Here is a 19844-nt window from a genome sequence, read left to right on the forward strand (position 1 = left end):
TAAAAAAAGGACACACCCATTTCCCACTTTCACACATATATCAAATACAACAAACTCATTGTTTCTTTCAATGGAAGAGTATTATTTCTATCTTCATTAATATGAAAATATTACATTTTGTGATTAATTAATTCAACTGTTACACAGAATTCAAAATTTATTCCATAGCAATATATGCAAATCGACTAAAAAAAGCAAAATATTTCATAATAAATTCTATAGCCTTTTGTAAACATCCAAAACATTCAGCATTAAACTAGTTCATTGCACACTTATTTTCACAGGGGCTTGTCAACTTGCGACCAAAGAGTGATAAAAAGTGTAAAAGGGGAGGACACTCCACAATCCCTGATGATGTCACAGCTAGAAATTATCACAATTTTAAGCAGCTATAAACATTTTAATTTTGAGAAAAAAATCTCATACAAACTGAACTAAGTTTATTGCGGCATGTTCACAATCAAACCATGCAATACTTATTTTCTGTGCTGGAATGTGATAGAATGTTTTTTGCTGTACGTCAAAAGCCAGCCTCCTGATCTCCTGTTGATTGTAAAAAACAAAAAAATATTATCAACTGCCCTTGCTTTTGGGATTATTGAATGAAAATTTTGCAAGTAACTATCACATTATACTCAAGAAAAAAAACATTAATGCAGGCCAATCAGCACTAAGTCAATGCTTGCTCATGACTAAGAAAAATATAATGTTCAAACACGTTCCCGCCCAGAAAGTACTAATATTTACAACTCATTGGATGATAAGATCATGAATGTGTCCACAATAAACAATTTTGTTTTCACAAAGTTAAAATGCTCAAAACTTTGGAAAATTTCTTGCAGTGACATCATTTAGAACTGAGGAGTGTCCTCCCTTCTCACAATTAATGCTTACTCTGGGCTCTGAATTGACAAGCTCCCCTTATTTCTATACAAAAAGTCTGAACAAGCCCTGTGCACTGTTTGCTGAATTTCCACCCATGTAACATCATACAAATCAAAACAAATTGGTTCTGGATGTTTGGTGGAAATTAAAAAAAATAATACATACAAATTAAGAAATTCAAGAAAGTCTTGCCATACAGTGCAACAATTTAATTAGCTTTCTTGCCAGGAAGTGATTACCTAACTGTCCAAAAATAGATTAGCATGCTTTTGTTTTCAAAAGATTTAACTAAATCAAGCAGTAATTTGTTTAAATTTCATGCAAAATAAAAATGTATGCATAAAAATAAGTTCAGCCTGGCATACATACATTTCATATTTTTCACAAAACTGCATTCCCACTTTATTTCAGTAAAAAATTCAGTAACTATACTATACACAGTGGGGGAAAAATTCAAAACATTTTTTTTTAATAAAGAACCACTCATTACCTTACATCTCTTGAAAATAACAATACTTGCCTGTGCAAACCAAGTTTTTCAGGGGGGTGGTGGTGTACATGAAACACTACCACCAGAGCAAACAGATTACATTTCTAGATAGATATTCTGCTACAGTATAAGCTTTACATACTGTAATTTCAGTATGTATTAATTTAGAATATGTCACAGGATTTGTTTTCCTGTAAAGTTGATTTAAATACCCAATAAAAATAAACAGAACACAGTATTTCCCATAAAATGAGATAAACACATAAATGTAAAAGGCCACAATTCATGTTGTGATGGTAATAAATAAATAATTATGGTTTGAGGATATCCACTGCAATTCATCAGCACATCATGTTTATTTCCCCTACCTATTAAATAATCATCTGCCTTTAATGTCAGTACAATAAAAGTGAAATAAATGCATTTAAGTCATTATTCAGAAACACATGCACGAGTCGAACAGGAAATCGAGCCGTAAATAGTTAACACAAAAACAAAACATGAACAGACATTAGAAAATACATTTCTTTCAAATGAGTATTTGTTACAGAAATGCAGAAATCCATTGCTGATAAGTTCTTTTATTATTGTTAGGTGTAATGAATCTTCAATTATTGTGTTTTTTTTATAGTTTTTGTTTTGTAATTAAATTTTTGTGAAGAATAATTGTTAGTAAAACTTATCATTCATACACATAAGTTGACTAATAAACACCTTGCCAGTGTCAAGTTTGTCCAGTAAAAGAACATTCAAATATTAGCATTCATGTGATTTACAATGTATATAAAAATTCAGGTAATAATGACATTATTTGAATCAATTTTCTGGTAAGTGAACTATAATCAAGTTATAATTCTTTAGAACTGAAGCTTGATCAAACAATTTTAAAAAAGAAAACAGGAAATGTTTTAATTTTTTTTTATCAAGAAAGACTGCATACTGAATATTGTACCGATTAAAATGAACAACTAAATTCTCTTTTGCAAGAGATGGAAAGGTGATCTCAAATTAAAAATATGCCAGTTATAGCATACAATGATGCATGATTGCACTGCACTTCAACTAAGCCCTTGCTAAATCTAGAACGTACTTTCCTGTGATCTTGCAAGTAGTTTTATCAGTATTTCTGATGGGAGGAATATGGCACTATTTCACCAAATGAAAATGGATGGATCACATGGATGCAGCAAAACAATTTTTCCTGCAAACAAGGATACATAATTTGATAAGAGTGAAATTGTACACAGACTTATTATACGCTCAATTACATACTGTATTAACATTACCAGTTACGATTTGCAATAATATCAAGTATACAGGAAGCTGTCAATCCTAAGAATTGTACAAGTGCACCATTGGTTATGTTGGTAATCTAATAGTCTTATAGTTCCCACTGTAATTTTAATCAAACAAGTAAATTATATTTGAGATTAAGCTTATCTTTAGCACATCACCTGCATATACCATTTTTTCTCATTCATTTGGACTATCCATAGCAGTTTTCAGCCAGTGATGTGCTATGATGTACAAAGCACTGAGGAATCATGGGCAATTCATTGTCCGGATTAATCATATTTGAATAGAGAAATGGACCTCCAACATGGAGAAGAACTATGATTTTCCTGTTAGCTATTTAGTGTTAGCTACTGGTATTTTATATTACACTACAGTAGTAGCAATACACCTTGAAGAAATGACGCAAGGACGAGTAGGAACTCACATTTGTACATTTGCATTGTTGAAAAGTTTCTCATTAGTGGCGAGACAAAAACTGAAAACACAATGACAATGTTCAAGCTTAGACCAATCTGTGTGTGATTTTTTTATCCATTCCAATACTAAATCTCTTTCAATCAATATTACAGTACAGATAAACAATTATCACCACACCAGGTAGTACATCTGTAACATGGGAATACACTCGTGCTGGGACGGCAAGCCAAATGCCATACATATTTCAGAATGGTTTATATAAATAATTCAGAACCAACCATCTAAAAACATTTGTACAAGATCTACACATTGCTGGCATTAATTTCTCAGATGTGAATATAGCTGCATGGTACCTCATCAAAAACGATAAAATACACAAAAGGCTATATAAACTTTTCGAAAGTTTCTTGCACGTTTTAGTTGAGTGTGCACTGTTAAGTACAACTGTTCAAGGCATCTATCAATATTTACTACAATACGTTCTTAAAGATGCAATGAGATGATAGTTTTATATTTGATGAAATGAATAGACACAGTGGAAGAAAATGTGTGCTAAATGACAATGTGATTCAAATGACAAGCTAAGCTAAGTTGTATTGACCCTATATTTTTTATTGGGAATCTTTAAATGTGAAATAATTTTTGGCCTATACCAAATCTAACAGTTATAGCACATGCAAAACAAGGTCACAAGTTTCTGGCAAATAGAATTTATGGGTTACATCAAATCACTGAATGGTGTATTGTTGACAAAACTTAATTTGAACAAAAATCAAATCAGAGAGTTTGTGAGTTATACTGACTGAAACCTGAATTTATTGTCTTCACATAATAAAATCTGCTTTTGTTGCTAGATAAACGCAACTAACCTAAGTAGTATGTAATGTTCGAAGTTAGTTCAGATGCAGTGGTAACACAAGTAATATAATTGTCCTATAAATTCAAGAGGGAGGGACCTAATGACAATACAGAAAACAATGAGTCTGGCATGCATCTTTCCCCATAATAATTTTTATGAAAAATGTTTCACACCACCTTCAGTCCCCCTTCAATCATCAAAATGAAAATCTTGCATGTGATTTGGATATATGATATACCAAGATGCTTAAATTTTAGTTACAACCAAACAACAAAACTGCTCTGTAATGTTTGATTTTTGGCAAGATGGACATTTTGCTAATACCATAGCTGTTTCTTTATTACCTGGTACAGTACACATTACTGAACATGGCAAATGCTTCAAACACAATTTTGTCAACGATACAATTTTAAAATAGAGACGTATTTTATGATTTTTTTCAATTTGAATTCCTAGCAAGCCACTTATATTTGCACTGGGATCTGACACAAAATAATAAAGAAACTTATTAACTTAACCCAAGTTATTTCACAAGTTAAACATTTTCAACAAAATATAGAAAATACAACTTGATTGAACATTGATACACTGGTCAGATGTAGTATCAGTACAAATGATTGTATACACTCACTGAAAAAACAAAGTTTTCTGATTAAGTTTATACCAGACTCTGTTGTCAATCAGCTTTGGGCAACAAATAATATAATACTCATTCATGGATGATTATGTTAAGGTTGATCAATACAGTTTTATGAAAGTTTTTGAAAAGTGATAGATATTGCTATAAAAGGTCATGTGCAAACAACAAATTGGAGCTACAGCCCAATTTTTGGAGATCAACATGATATTAATTCACGATATTATGGAGTTAACACATGGCACAAGCAAGACCTAATTATAAAAAGTTTTGTTTTATGCTAGATAAGGCTGTGAAGCCTTTTTGTAATGACAAGATAGTTGCAGTACCGGTAGTTTGTCACATTCTAAAACATGGGTGATGGAATATGTACTCAGGTGACAATTCCGGCATGTCAACTAACCTCTCATATTTCACCCAAATTGCACATGAAATTTCGTTTTTCACTAAAAAAATTTCTTTTTTTATGTATAATTATTGGTCGACACAGAAATTTGAACTTTAAGTTCTTGTTGAGATGACATGAAATAAATAACTGGCAACAGTAACATAACAGTTAATTTTTATTCCAATACTGAACTTTCAAATATGGATCAAGGTTACTCAGAAAATATGAATTTATTCTGCAAAAACTGAAACTGTATTGATCAACCTTGAATAAAATTTAGAAGTACATAATATTTCTACTTTTTTCAAAAGATATTTTTCATACTTAATATACCTTAATTTGAATTCACATGATTCCCAACTCATGGAAACCAAATAATGGTTCACCTGCCATTCACATTCACAGGCAATTGTAAGAATGGGCAGATTCACAAGATTATATTGTGTAACTGAATTTAATAAAAAAAATTCACAGATGGCAACTGTTTTTTGCTTTTTTTTCAGGATGGAAATTGAGCTTGTCACAGACATAAAATTGGACAGATTTACATAATAAAAGATTTAATGATTACGGCAGCTAAAACTGGCAAGTAAATATTCAAAGCATCATATTAGGTACTTGGTGCTTCAATACAAGGCATTGAAGATTAAGAGTTCATGGCTTAATGAACTTACCCTGTAACAGAGTTCAACAGAGTTCAATGCACAAAAAACGTGGGTAAGAAATTTTGTGCACTGGAAATGACAACCAGAAAGAATAAATAAGTCAGAAAAAAGATAATCCTTATAAAAAACAAAATAAATAGTTCTGGTGTAAAATTATTTTCGCATGGAAATATTGTACTTGTTTGCAACACAACATGCTTTAATGTCAGCCTATGACTGGAAGGAGTAACTGGAGTATACATATAAAATTCTTTACAGCACCACTACCAGAAGTCATCATCTTAGTTTCCTACGCTTGATTTTGGACCTCGATTTGAAAATGGGTTTTGATTCAAACGCCTAGAAAAAAAAAGATATTTAATGTTATTCCTCACAAACCCAAGCATTCCTTAAGTATATAGTTTAAGAAAGCAACTAAAAACAAGCAGCCTGTCGGCCGAGATAGCTCCGCTATTACCAAGGCACATTTCAATTAAAGAACTGAAGATATCAGTACATTATGTATACATGTAGTATGTATAGCAATCGGACTTGCTGTTTTCAACAAGAATTCAAAAATATCACTTTATACCCAAAATGACAAAAATATTCATCAAAATAATTGAAGATATCATCACAAAATGAACAAATCTGAGAGAGGTTTACCTGAGGTACCTATATGTATAGTATTCAAAGCAATCAGACTCGCGGTTTTTAACAAGAAGTCGAAAATATCACTTTTTACCAAAAACATCAAAAATAATCATTAAAATTAGAGAATTGAAGATATCATCATCAAATGAACAAATCTGAGAGAGATCCACATGTAGTCTCTATATATGTAATATCAAACCAATTGGACTTTTAGTTTTTAACAAGAAGTCGAAAATATCACTTTTTACCAAAAATTACAAAAATATTCACCAAAATTAGAGAATTAAAGATATCATTACAAAATGAATAAATCTGAGAGAGGTCCATATGTAATATCAATATCAAAGCAATTGGACTTGCTGTTTTCAACAAGAAGTCGAAAATATTACTTTTTACCAAAACTCACAAAAATATTCACCAAAATAAGAGAATTGAAGATATCATCATGAAATGAACAAATCTAAGGGAGGTCTACCCAAGGTACATATACACCAAGTATCAAAGCATTCAGGCTTGTAGTTTTCAAGAAGAAGTCGAAAAAGTAAAACATTGACAAAGTCGACAGCGGAGCTAATAAAAGTGCAGAAAAGTGCAAAGAAATTCTGATGGTGAAACGGTTAAATGTTTGAATTGTGTAAACAGACAATGTATTTTACATGTGTTTAATATGTGAAGAACATAATGCGGTGCAACAATCACCACACTTTTAGTTACAAAACAACTGTGTTCAGTTATATTTTCAAACCTTTCACATTTGTTTGGCAATATAATAAGTTAGCATACAATTCAGCATATCATAGATTGGTTGAGACTATACAGCAGCTTTTCATGTGGTATATAAATTGTATTCTAATAATATGTGTGTATTTGTATGAACATGTTTGTTTTGTTCATTGTAAAAGTGTTGTGAATATCAATGGCAACACATTATGCAATTTTGTTCTTCAAAAAGATGTCATATTCTCTGAACATGCATGGTAAATGAAAGATGCAAGTTGGATAATTTTTCGAGGGTTGCAAGATGGTTACAATGTAACAAACCAAAAAATTATCTTTTCAGGAGTGATCCTCGTGTATAAGCTCACCCCTTACTTTCCACAATTTTACATAATGAGGACCCTGGGAAAGTATGGTAATAGAATGTTTAGCAGAAAATAGAAATTAGAAATCAAACAAAAAATGTACCTGTTCATCTAATTCCATCATTGCTTCTTGAATGGCAGCCTCAAGATTACTGTTCATCTTACGACCTCTGAAATACAATAATAAAATTCAAGATAATAATTGTACAATTCTTCATCATTGCATGACAGCCAAAATTTTGAGTTCTGACGTTCCGGTATTAAAAGATCTTGGGACATAAAACACTATCATACAAGTGTGAAAGAATAAAATCTATTTACATATGACAAAAAAAAAATAGCATAGTGCCCTCTTTAGTTCAAGATGAGTTTCATTTGTTTAAACAAGCAGCCTCTCGGCTGAGATAGCTCCGCTGTTAGCAAGGCACATTTCAACTGAAGAACTGAAGATATCATTAGAAAATGAACAATATGTATAGTATGTATAGCAATTGGACTTGTGGTTTTTAACAAGAAGTCAAAAATATCACTTTTTACCAAAAATGACAAAAATATTCACCAAAATTAGAAAATTAAAGATATCATTACAAAATGAACAAATCTGAGAGAGGTTCACATGTAGTACCTATATATGTAATATCAAACCAATTGGACTTGCGCTTTTTAACAAGAAGTCGAAAATATCACTTTTTACCAAAAATGACAAAAATATTCACCAAAATTAGAGAATTGAAGATATCATCATGAAATGAACAAATCTGAGAGAGGTCTACCCAAGGTACATATACACCAAGTATCAAAACATTCAGGCTTGTAGTTTTCAAGAAGAAGTCGAAAAAGTAAACCATTGACACGAACGACGGACAATCACTCATATGATAAGCTCTGTTCGACAAAGTCGACAGCAGAGCTAAAAAACAGCAAGAAAAGGCCAATCTTCAGAAAAAACAACAAAAAACAATTTTTGTTATAAAAGCAAATGGCAACACAAAGTACATAATTGTACACCTTTCTCAAAACATATAAATTGTCACAGTTACATGTTGAAGTCTCTAAAAGTTTTCTCCTTTTTCCCTCTCGTTACCGCAACATATTATACAATAATAATATTAATATTATTGTTACAGCTGTCTTCAGTCTACTACTTTAGTATGTAACATATATGGAATTAATGATGTGGACAATTATATGATTGTTTGATGATCATGTGGACATTAAGTGGTCATAAGACAGCCATGTTGACATTAAGTGGTCATAAGACAGCCATGTTGACATAAAGTGGTAATAAGACAGCCATGTTGACATTAAGTGGTCATATGACAGCCATGTTGACATTAAGTGGTCATATGACAGCCATGTGGACATTAAGTGGTCATAAGACAGCCATGTGGACATTAAGTGGTCATATGACAGCCATGTGGACATTAAGTGGTCATATGACAACCATGTTAACATTAAGTGGTCATAAGACAGCCACGTGGACATTAATTGGTCATATGACAGCCATGTTGACATTAAGTGGTCATAAGACAGCCATGTTGACATTAAGTGGTCATATGACAGCCATGTTGACATTAAGTGGTCATATGACAGCCATGTGGACATTAAGTGGTCATAAGACAGCCATGTGGACATTAAGTGGTCATAAGACAGCCATGTGGACATGAAGTGGTCATAAGACAGCCATGTTGACATTAAGTGGTCATAAGACAGCCATGTTGACATTACATGTAAGTGGTCATAAGACAGCCATGTTGACATTACATGTAAGTGGTCATAAGACAGCCATGTTGACATTACATGTAAGTGGTCATAAGACAGCCATGTGGACATTAAGTGGTCATATGTTGACCATGTCGATAATTTAGTAATACTAATCATATGGGTTGGCATCAAAGCATGTGAATAAGCAGTGGAACATCACATTACAAAACAAATAACATGTGATAACATGTTCTCAATATATTTGATTCATAAATTAATGATTGTTTGAGTTGGCATTAATGGCAGACACGAGAGCCACCAATACTACCATTTTGAGTGCCACCATATAGACAAGCTGATGAGAGACAGCTTGTAGAGCATACATAGAATGAAAATTAGTCATCATCTCATGTGACATTGATGAATCATTACTTCCAAATTCAAGATCACGTCATTTGATTACATATCAAGTTAAAAATATCACTTTTTACCAAAAATGACAAAAATATTCACTAAAATTAGAGAATTTTAGATATCATCACAAAATGAACAAATCTGAGAAAGGTCCACATGTAGTATCTATATAGGTGATATCAAAGCAATTGGACTTTTGGTTTTTAACGAGAAGTCGAAAATATCACTTTTTACCAAAAATGACAAAAATATTCACCAAAATTAGAGAATTTTAGATATCATCACGAAATGAACAAATCTGAGAAATGGCCACATGTAGTACCTATATATGTAATATCAAAGCAATTGGACTTGCGCTTTTAACAAGAAGTCGAAAATATCACTTTTTACCAAAAATGACAAAAATATTTACCAAAATTACAGAATTGAAGATATCATCACGAAATGAACAAATCTCAGAAAGGTCCACATGTAGCATCTATATATGTAATATCAAAGCAATTGGACTTTTGGTTTTCAACAAGAAGTCAAAAATATCACTTTTTACCAAAAATTACAAAAATATTCACCATAATGAGGGAATTGAAGATATCATCATGAAATGAACAAATCTACGGGAGGTCTACCCCAGGTTCATACACGCCAAGTATCAAAGCATTCAGGCTTGTAGTTTTCAAGAAGAAGACGAAAAAGTAAAACATTGACACGGACGACAACGGACAATCACTCATATGATAAGCTCCGCTTGACAAAGTCAACAGCGGAGCTAAAAAACAAGACATGAATGTCACAGTCCTCGCTATTTAATTATAAAATACTCTGCAAACAGTTGAATTAATATGTACTCTATGTGGGTACAACTCATCATAAAGTGATTTCCCTTAATCTGATAACTGAAAACTTTCATTGATCTGGGTCTAAAATCGCAGAGTATACAAGTGCAACCAAACTATGTCTCATACATGCTCAAGAAACTGCATTCATGAATCTGAGTAAACCTTGATGTACCTTTAATAACAACTTGACTTCTTTGTTAATTCAGGTCTTTGTATATTACCAGAACCTGGGTTTGTTTCAGTATCACCACTATAATTTCCATCAAAATGTAGCCCTGACACCCCTCTACATTTTCTCCTGAGATTGGTAATGGTATGACCCACCTGTCATGGATTCAGATCAAGGTCATGACCAAGTCATGACATACAACATACCATGATACATGGATCAACATTTGCCATCTTGTTGATCTGCCTATCATGGCCTATAAGCAATGTATTTAACTTACATAGGAAAAAACTTTTTCACACTTACCTCCTATTTCTTTTTCGTGCTCTGTGATGAGTCTCCAAACCCTCTGATAGAGTTTTCAATTTGTCAGGCTCAACTTGTGTATATGTATGATCCCCAAACCACATAACCCACACCTGCAACACAAACAAAATAACATCAGTGGAACAAACATCAACCCACATTAATTGAGGATGTACATGAAATTAAAACCGGGGCTGCATGACAACCACCGCCTTTAATGTAATAGTTTTAATAGTTGTTTTATAGTTTTATCACAGTCCCTATGTATTGGTAACGTAATTACTAATTTTGGAGTCAATTCAAACTGTGGCCATTATAAAATCTTAAAAATCATCATAAGATATTGACCTTTATTATACATCTGTCATGTTACTGTGTGCCGTAATTTTGCGGTATTGCACTAGGTATTTTCATCCTACCATATTAGGAAATGCGAATTCCAAATATGGAACGATTACACACGTAAGCTTCCTCTAATAATATAAACATGGTAGCCCCCAGGGTTTGACTGGACCCCACACAAAGAAGTTCGCTCAATCTGTTCTAAACTTTTTGTATTTCGGCATTCCCATGATGTATCCTTGGGAGGAAAAGATGTATAATAATAAGGTTATTACGAGGATACTGGAAAGTAAGCACTCAGAAAGTATGGTGTGTGTTGGTAGATACTCCCGCTGTACTGTCTTCATGTATACTTTTTGGTATCTTCGTAATAACCTCATAATATGCTATGATATTCAGCCATGCTGTCAAAAGGTTGCATGAACCAATCAGTTTACCAAGTTGCCAATTTAGTATTGGTCAACAACAGTGTGTAGACTTTTTATATTCAGTGTCAATCTGCTTTTTGAGAAAAACTGGCTAATAATTGCATAAATGGAATTTAATATTGGTTTTGTTTCCAATGAGAACAGTGACTGACTAAAATTTTGAGGTATTATAATATTGGGAAACAATGGTAAAATGTCTTGAAACAAGTATGGTGTACCAGTATTTTTTTCCCATTTACTTCATCCTTGTAAGATGAAATTTCACAAATGAAACAAATGAAGACATTATTTTTACTTCTGAGTAGCATTCTACCTTAACGTGGCTTCCTATTCTAAAATGTCCAATTTTGCAGTTTTTCTCCAAACAAATATTTCATACTGGGTAAAAAAAAACCTGAAAAGTTGATGTCAAAAACAATAATTATACAATACTTTTGCATGTACATTTTAGGTTAAATACTCTGATATAAAACCACCAAGAATAAATCGAAGGCAGCAGTCTCCAAAACATAAAGGTCCTACAAATAAATTCTACTTCCAATTTATATCACTGCTTGTTAAATTAACATGAAATGATATATTTTTCAGTATTTTTCACTTACTGGATGACCTGATTCAGCCAAGTTTATGTAATTTGAAGAATAAACATAACTACTAGATAATATTTAACAATATGAAATCAGTAAAAGGCCAATGACTTCCAACACAGCTATTCACACAGTAAGCTACAAATTATAATTGCAGTTTTTCACATTCTTAAGCATAAATCTATTGCTACATTCATCACCAAAATACTGTTTCTAATCAATAGATAACTACATGAGCTAGGACTTACTTTTCCTTCCTCTGATGGCGGAGTTCCTTTCACATCACTTGCAGAAACTATCTTCCCAGGCCAGGACGGAAATCCACGTATTTGACCCCATACAAGATCACCCAAATTGAATATCCGTGGACAGCTTGTGTCAATAAAATAAGGTGAATCTTGATTGTCAAAGTCTGAAAAACAAAATTTTGGAATGCCAGAAAAACTTGATTTTTTAGCAAAAAAAAGGCCACCATTCGGCCATTTTAAATAGAATTGTCAAACCAATATATCTGTATATCTATGACATGATGTATAATGAATATATGAAATTTAAACATAATCAGTCAAAGCATTTCTGAGATACAACTCCAGAACCACATTCATTAAAACAAAATGGTCGCCAGTGAGCCATTCTGAATCTGATCAAGGTTCCATAATGTCCAATGTATGTACCAAGTTCGAACAAAATCCATCTGTGAAAAATGATAATGTCAGACATTTGACTTGTTGCAGGACTGCAAGTCTTTTTAATGCTGCACAATAATTAATGTTGTACAGTATATTAGTTGATAAATTTAATAAGATAATAATTATAAGATGCATAACTTGAATCAAACTTTTTATACACCTTTTAATTTGAATTGTTTGTAGTTTAAAAGTAATAGTTTAAAATAATATATTTACCTCCATCATTCTTTGACATTCTGTCGGAGTCATCATCCTCATAGTCATCATCCTCATCATCATAGTCATCATCATCATCACCATCTTCATAACCATCTTCATCATAATTACCATAATCAAGCACATCATTTGCTTTTGAAAAATTCAGCTGATTGTGCTTAATTAAAGCTTTTCTGGATTCAACCAAATCATCAACTGGACCATGAGTAGTGTTAGTTTCCAGAAGAGAGTTTATATCACAAGTCCTTTCTATTGTTTTATTTATACTGTTTGAATTGTTATTTAGCAGACTGTTTGTGTGACTTTCTGGCACAGTATAGTTATTCCCATCAAGACTATTACACTCTGTTTCATAGCCTGGTTTGTTGACTTCATCGTGCAATGAATTGTTTGAACTAACAACTGCATTTTCATCAGTGCTCATGACACAAGAATCAATATTATTTCCAGATGTCTCAGTACTATGGCTTATCTGAGAAGAATCATTGTTACTGTGCATCACCTTATCATTCAAAGTTTCGGAGACATGATTTAAAGCCTTGTTGGTTTCATGGCTGTTAACATCATTTTGTTTCAACTGTTCAACTTGCACATCTGTGCATTCATCAGTTTTCTGAACAATTTCACTCACAACTGCAGATAAATTGTCCACTTCAGGTATATCTTTACTCAAGGCACTAGTCTCATTGCAATTTTCAATGGATGATAAAGAGGTTGATGACAAAGATGGTGGTGAAGACGACACTGATGAAGATGCAGGTGCTGTAATGGTTGTTGATGTTTCAGAAGAGGTTGCCATCACTAGTGGATCAATTTCTGACTTATCTACAGTTTTCCCATGTTCTCCTGTGATAACCACACGCATCCCTGAATTAGCTGCATCAACAACAGCTTTGTAAATAGCATCTATTTCAGCATTACAGGAAGAGGAACTACTTTTGGGCTTCTGAAGCAGGGGATTTTCTTTTGGCTTCCTTTGCCCTTTTGGTTTAGATTGAACATTTCCTGTTGCTAATGTCCCAGCAGCTCGTGGTGATGTTTTCCCAGGGTGCACATTTGCTGTACTCGTGGATACTTGCACTTGTGTCTTATTTACTTGCTGTGCAAGTGAGGAATTTGATGGATCATTTGTATTTAGAGCACTGTTTTGATTCTGTTGGAAATTATGGTACATAGCTTGCTGCATTGCATTTGCATCCACACGCTGATTTGTAACTGGACTTGGCTTACTGTGGGTTGGATTATTCTCTCTCATTATTTGCTGCTGCTGTTGTTGTTGTTGTTGTTGTTGCTGTTGCTGTAATTGTTGCTGCTGTTGTATAAATATTTGCTGTTGCTGCTGTGTCATGGCTGGAAACATTTTGTTCATCGATGTTTGCTGTGGAAAGTTTTTAACCATGTTAACTCTAGGCATAGACACATTTCCTTGGTGGTTATTGGCATTGTTTTGCTGAAACTGACAAAACATAGGATTATTATTGTTAGGGCTAGTCATATTAAACGACATATTAGCCACCTGTCTCATTTTTTTCTTTGAAGCTGGTACAATAGGGACGTAGTTCTCGAGTGTGTTCATTGAATTGCTCATAAACTGACCAGACATTGAAACAGATGGTTGAAACATTTGCTGTTGTTGTTGCAGCTGCTGCTGTAGTTGTTGCTGTTGGAGCTGCTGTTGTTGCAATTGCTGCTGCTGTTGCTGTTGTTGTTGCTGTTGTTGTTGCTGTTGTTGTTGCTGCTGCTGCTGCTGCTGCTGCTGCTGGATTTGATGTTGTTGCCACTGCTGTTGCTGATTGGGATTTAAAAACCCAGTAGGAGAAAAATGCTGGATATTTGCAGGAATGATATTCCTATTGTCTGTAGTGTTTCTATTTGCCGGGTTCATCAGCATTGCAATTTTACTGGCCTGCATTTGATCAGGACTTGTGGGTATTCCCACTGGAAGATTGCTATTCCCACAACCAGTTTGCATAGATTTTCCAAAAAATGTATTATGCAACTGCTGTTGCTGCTGCAATTGTTGTTGTTGTTGCTGCTGCTGTTTTTGTAACATAGTCTGTTGTAGCATCATATTGACCTGCTGAGGACTTAAATCATTAAAATTTCCTTGAAATGATGCCACAGCACCTGCCTGTAAGTTTGGATTCATCTGCATGTATTGTAACTGATAATTTGAGTTTGACCGATTACCTTGCATTGTGGACATTCCCACATTCATATGCACAGCACCCTCTCTATTTACTATATTAGTATTGCCAGGAACATTCACCAAGTTGACAGCATTGACTGTGTGTGCGGGGCCATAAAAATCACGCCTTGGGGATACATTCATTTGCTCTCTTTGTACTTGTGTTTCCAGGATTTCCTCATTGTTTATAGCTCCACCTGTATGAATACTATCTTTCTGTAATGACATCACACTGCATTGTTCTTCTTGCCCGTGCGAGGTGCAAGAAAGCTTCCCAGAAATTTCTGAGCTGACAGACCCTGAATCTGCAGTACTATTTGACAGTAAATCAGGTTCTTTGTAAGATTCTATACTTTTAACAGTACTTTCCAAACATTCAATTGGAGATTTGTCAGGTAAATTACTATGCAAAAGTTTTTGATTTTTACCTCCCATTACACTAGTGTTAAGTTTGTTCATCACTGATATCTCAGTTACCTGTCTAGGAGGCAGAAATGTATTTGAATGTAATTTCATTGTCCCAAAAAGATTTTGTTGATTTGTTACATTTTTTGATCTATCATTTATTTTGCTAGCCCATGAAACTTTATCTTGAGGATTACATGAGTTATCAGATTGGCAAGTAGTTGATAACTTCAAGTCATCATGTTTTACAGTCTGTGTCAATTGCACATTAGTGGTTGTTGGCAAAATACCTGTTGACAGAGCAGGACTGGTGCTTATACTATCCTCACCAGTACTGGTGGCTGAACTTGGAATTTCCATACCCATTCCTGATATCATAGATGTTTTAGAGTTTCCCATTTCAGTAGGATTACACACAAGTGACATTGACTGAGATGACTGACTTGCCATCTGAGCTTTTGCTGCAGCACTTAACAAGCTACTAGCAGGAAAAGCCATAGGGCTTTGTTGGCTAAAGATCTGTTGTAAAGATATGCCTGATAAGCTAGTGCTAGTTTTATTTTTGTTTTCACTAGCTTGTTGGACATAATTGTTCAGTAAAGATTTTGTCAGATCATTCTGTTGCTGAATATACGTTTTTAATGTGTCTTCCAAAGCCGATGGGTTAGTTTTTCCTTGCAAGGACATGACAGGATGCATTGCAGACAATAACTGATCAGAAGCAGTACTTGTAATTGGAGCCGAAGGAAGCATTTTAGTAAGCACAGTTGATATAAGTGTTTGAGAGTCCTGATTTGCAGTACTTGTTGTCACACATATTGTAGTTGGACTGGTAGTTCCACAGCTTGTTTCAGTTGAAAGTGTCCTATTACTTTTATTTCCACAGGGTTGACGATTTGCAGGAAGGATTAGATTACTTGGCAATGGTATTATGGAAGGTATATTCCCATTCCCTGATGTTGAATTAATCGATCCTTCACTAGCAGTTGATTTCCCAGAAACAGAACCCAAAGGTATGTTTGGATCCCTGGGACTGCGCAGTGGACTAGGGCAACTTAGTTCACTTGATGCTGGACTACGCTGTTTACTCATTGATACAGCTGGGCTAGGTAACGACATTGCCGGACTAGGAGTCTGTCTCAAACTCGGGTTGGAAGGATAACTAGAACACATTGGACTTTTTCTCATTGGAGATGTTTTCATAAATGGATTTCTTTGCTGAGGGTCCATTGCACAATCAGAACTGAAAGTCTCTGTAGCCATAAAATCAAATGGATTTCTAATTGGGGATTTTGTTGATGGAGATTTCATAGGTGAATGAAGCGGTGATCGCATTGGTGACTTAGCAGATGCTGGTGATATACTTCTGCTATGATCAAAGTTCATTTGATTGATGTTTGCACCTTGTTCCAGACAGTTGTGCATGTGTTGTTGATGTTGCTTTTGTTGGATATATTGCAACTTTTGCTGAATCTGAAGCTGTTGAACCTGTATACTGTGCTGTTGAAGGTGCTGATCAAATGGTATATTAGGTAGCGATGGGTGAAAATTAGTAATTGATGAAGGAGCTCTATCTCCTCTCATTGCTAATAGTTCATATACAGACATATTTGGATACCCATGATGTGCCATGTTGGTGTTCTGAGTTTTTCGTCTTATTCGTGTTCTCGCACGGGGTGATTTTGAAGGTTTAGCACCACCTGAAAAAACAAAAAACAAAAACAGTATAAGTATTGGAGATTTTTCTTGTGAGGATTACTGTAAATCTGTCCAAAAATATTTTAGTAATTTAGTCCCCCGACTATTATTTCTGGTTTCCACCCCAACATTTTCTCAGAAATTATGCAGCAGATATCAATGAAACTTGACAGGTTGATGAACAAGTCCCTGTTGAATATGCACGTAATTTTTTTTCAGATCAGAAAAATTCTGTGTGTCTTTTTCAAGATTTTAATCCAAAATTACCTCTCCCTACTGCACTGAGAGAACTGAGCATGCTCAGAATAAATAATTAGCTTAGATTGTAATGCAGATGGGTAGTAATATTACCAATCTCAGTAGAAAATGTAGAGGGGTGTCAGGGCTACATTTTGATGAGAATTATAGTGGTGATACTGAAACAAACCCAGGTCCTGGTAATATACAAAGCCCTGAATTAACAAAGAAGTCAAGTTGTTATTAAAGGTACATCAAGGTTTACTCAGATTCATGAAAGCAGTTTCTTGAGCATGTATGAGACATAGTTTGGTTGCACTTGTATACTCTGCGATTTTAGACCCAGATCAATGAAAGTTTTCAGTTATCAGATTAAGGGAAATCACTTTATGATGAGTTGTACCCACATAGAGTACATATTAATTCAATTGTTTGCAGATGTTCCATGTATTATTTTAACAAGAGCATTTTATAATTAAACAAGTCATTGTCAATGACACGTCCCTGTTCCGTTCATATTTGAGTGACATACACATTCAAAGCAGATCATGATCGAAATCTCAGACCACTGAAAGTGGTCTGATTCGAAATGCACCTGCATATGTACAACACATTGTACTAAATCTGAACAAAATCCATCCATGCATGACTGAGATCCGGTTCCGGAATTGTGAAAATATGTGATTTTGATGCATTTTCAGCCTTAAAATGGCCATCATTCAGCTATTGTTAAGCAGATCATGAAACAATTGCACATATCTATTTGTGACATGATGTACCATGTGTGTGTGAAGTTTAAACTTGATCAATCCAGACATGTCTCGGATACGGATCCAGAACTGAATTCTTTAAAACAAAATGGCCGCCAGTCGGCCATTTCAAACTTGATTCGAAAAAAAATGATGTGCATCAAGGTCCTATTATGTTTAATGTATGTACCAAATTTGAACAAAATCCGTCCATGCATAACTGAGATCCGGGTCCGGAATGGTGAAAATGTGCGATTTCAATGCATTTTCGGCCTTAAAGCGGCAGCCATTTGGCTATCGTTAATGAGATCATGAAACAAATGCACATACATATTTGTGACATGATGTACCTTGTGTGTGTGAAGTTTGAACTCGTTCAATCCAAGCATGTCTCAGATACGGATCCAGAACTGAATTCTTTAAAACAAAATGGCCACCAGTCGGCCATTTCGAACTTGATCCGGGAAAAAAAAAAGACGTGCATGAAGGTCCTATTATGTTTAATGTATTACTACGTTCGAACGGGGACTAATAACGGGGCATGTGACATTCATGTCTTGTTTTCTCTAAATTCAAAGAGAATGAACTTTCTCACCATGCTCTCCATTTTGAATTAAAATTATCATGTAATTGTTCTTTATTTTGGATTTGCATTTGCTAATATGATTGGATGCATGTACCCTGGCAGATACTGCAAAATATTTAGAAGATACAGTCACAGATGAATAATAGTTTTGCATCGATATTTTAATAAAGATTTCACATCTAGATCAACAACTTTCATGGAAACAAGAAGAATGTGGTGACAATGATAAAATGTTGATAAGATGTTTATAACACAATATACCTTTTTTGGTTACTTTCACAGGTACTTGTGTGTCTATTTTCAAGTTGGCATGCGACAAGCAACTCCTCCTTGGTGGCTTTTCTACACTACTTTGTAGTGATGCCATGGCAAGTATTTTTCGTTTGTGATTGCACAAGTTTGTAAGAGCATTGTCCTGTTTCAAGTCCTCAGCAGTTCTTTGTGTAGAGAGTAAACTGATGTCAAAGTTGAACACAATATCAACCAAAAGAGGGCATTCTAATCCACATTTGCATGTGCCATCCGTTTGCATGTATTCTTTGACATGGTCCAACGATGTCAGTAAACTTTGGTTTGGACTGTAATATAAAAAGAAACATAACTAATATAACCTTACAATTAAGTATAGATATAACAGACATAGTACTGGAAGCCTATTATGTAAATAACCCTCTTCAAATTGGTTGTTTTGTAACAAATTAGTGTATGGTAAGGCATTGAAATTATGGAGGTCATATTGATAATCTAAAAAAATTCAAAATACTATCATTAATCCTTTGCAAACGACTAAGTTGTCAGTTGCTAAAACTAGTTTGAGTTCCTTTCCTTTCATTACCATGCCTTTTTTCAGAATCTAACAAGAAAGCCATCACGGATGGTAGATATAGCAGTAGTTGAATAACTGCAATAGTGCTTTAGATATGATAGTTTTTACCAAG

At 34.1% G+C, this 19844-nt stretch overlaps 1 protein-coding gene across 1 annotated transcript in view; it reads right to left on the bottom strand.

Moving 5' to 3' along the window:
- Positions 1-58: 58 nt before the first annotated feature.
- Positions 59-19844, bottom strand: part of LOC102801914 (uncharacterized) — a 79012-nt gene continuing 59226 nt past the window's right edge. The window contains exons 3-8 of the mRNA XM_085495384.1: positions 19168-19484; positions 13044-17336; positions 12387-12550; positions 10782-10894; positions 7456-7522; positions 59-5976 (exon numbers count right to left, since the gene is read on the bottom strand). Coding sequence (XP_085351510.1) covers positions 5914-5976; positions 7456-7522; positions 10782-10894; positions 12387-12550; positions 13044-17336; positions 19168-19484 — 5017 coding nt within the window. The 3' untranslated portion in view covers positions 59-5913. The remainder of the gene's footprint in view (positions 5977-7455; positions 7523-10781; positions 10895-12386; positions 12551-13043; positions 17337-19167; positions 19485-19844) is intronic.

Source organism: Saccoglossus kowalevskii, chromosome 21 (assembly GCF_978046115.1).
Source record: "Saccoglossus kowalevskii chromosome 21, keSacKowa6.1, whole genome shotgun sequence".
Lineage (NCBI taxonomy): Eukaryota > Metazoa > Hemichordata > Enteropneusta > Harrimaniidae > Saccoglossus > Saccoglossus kowalevskii.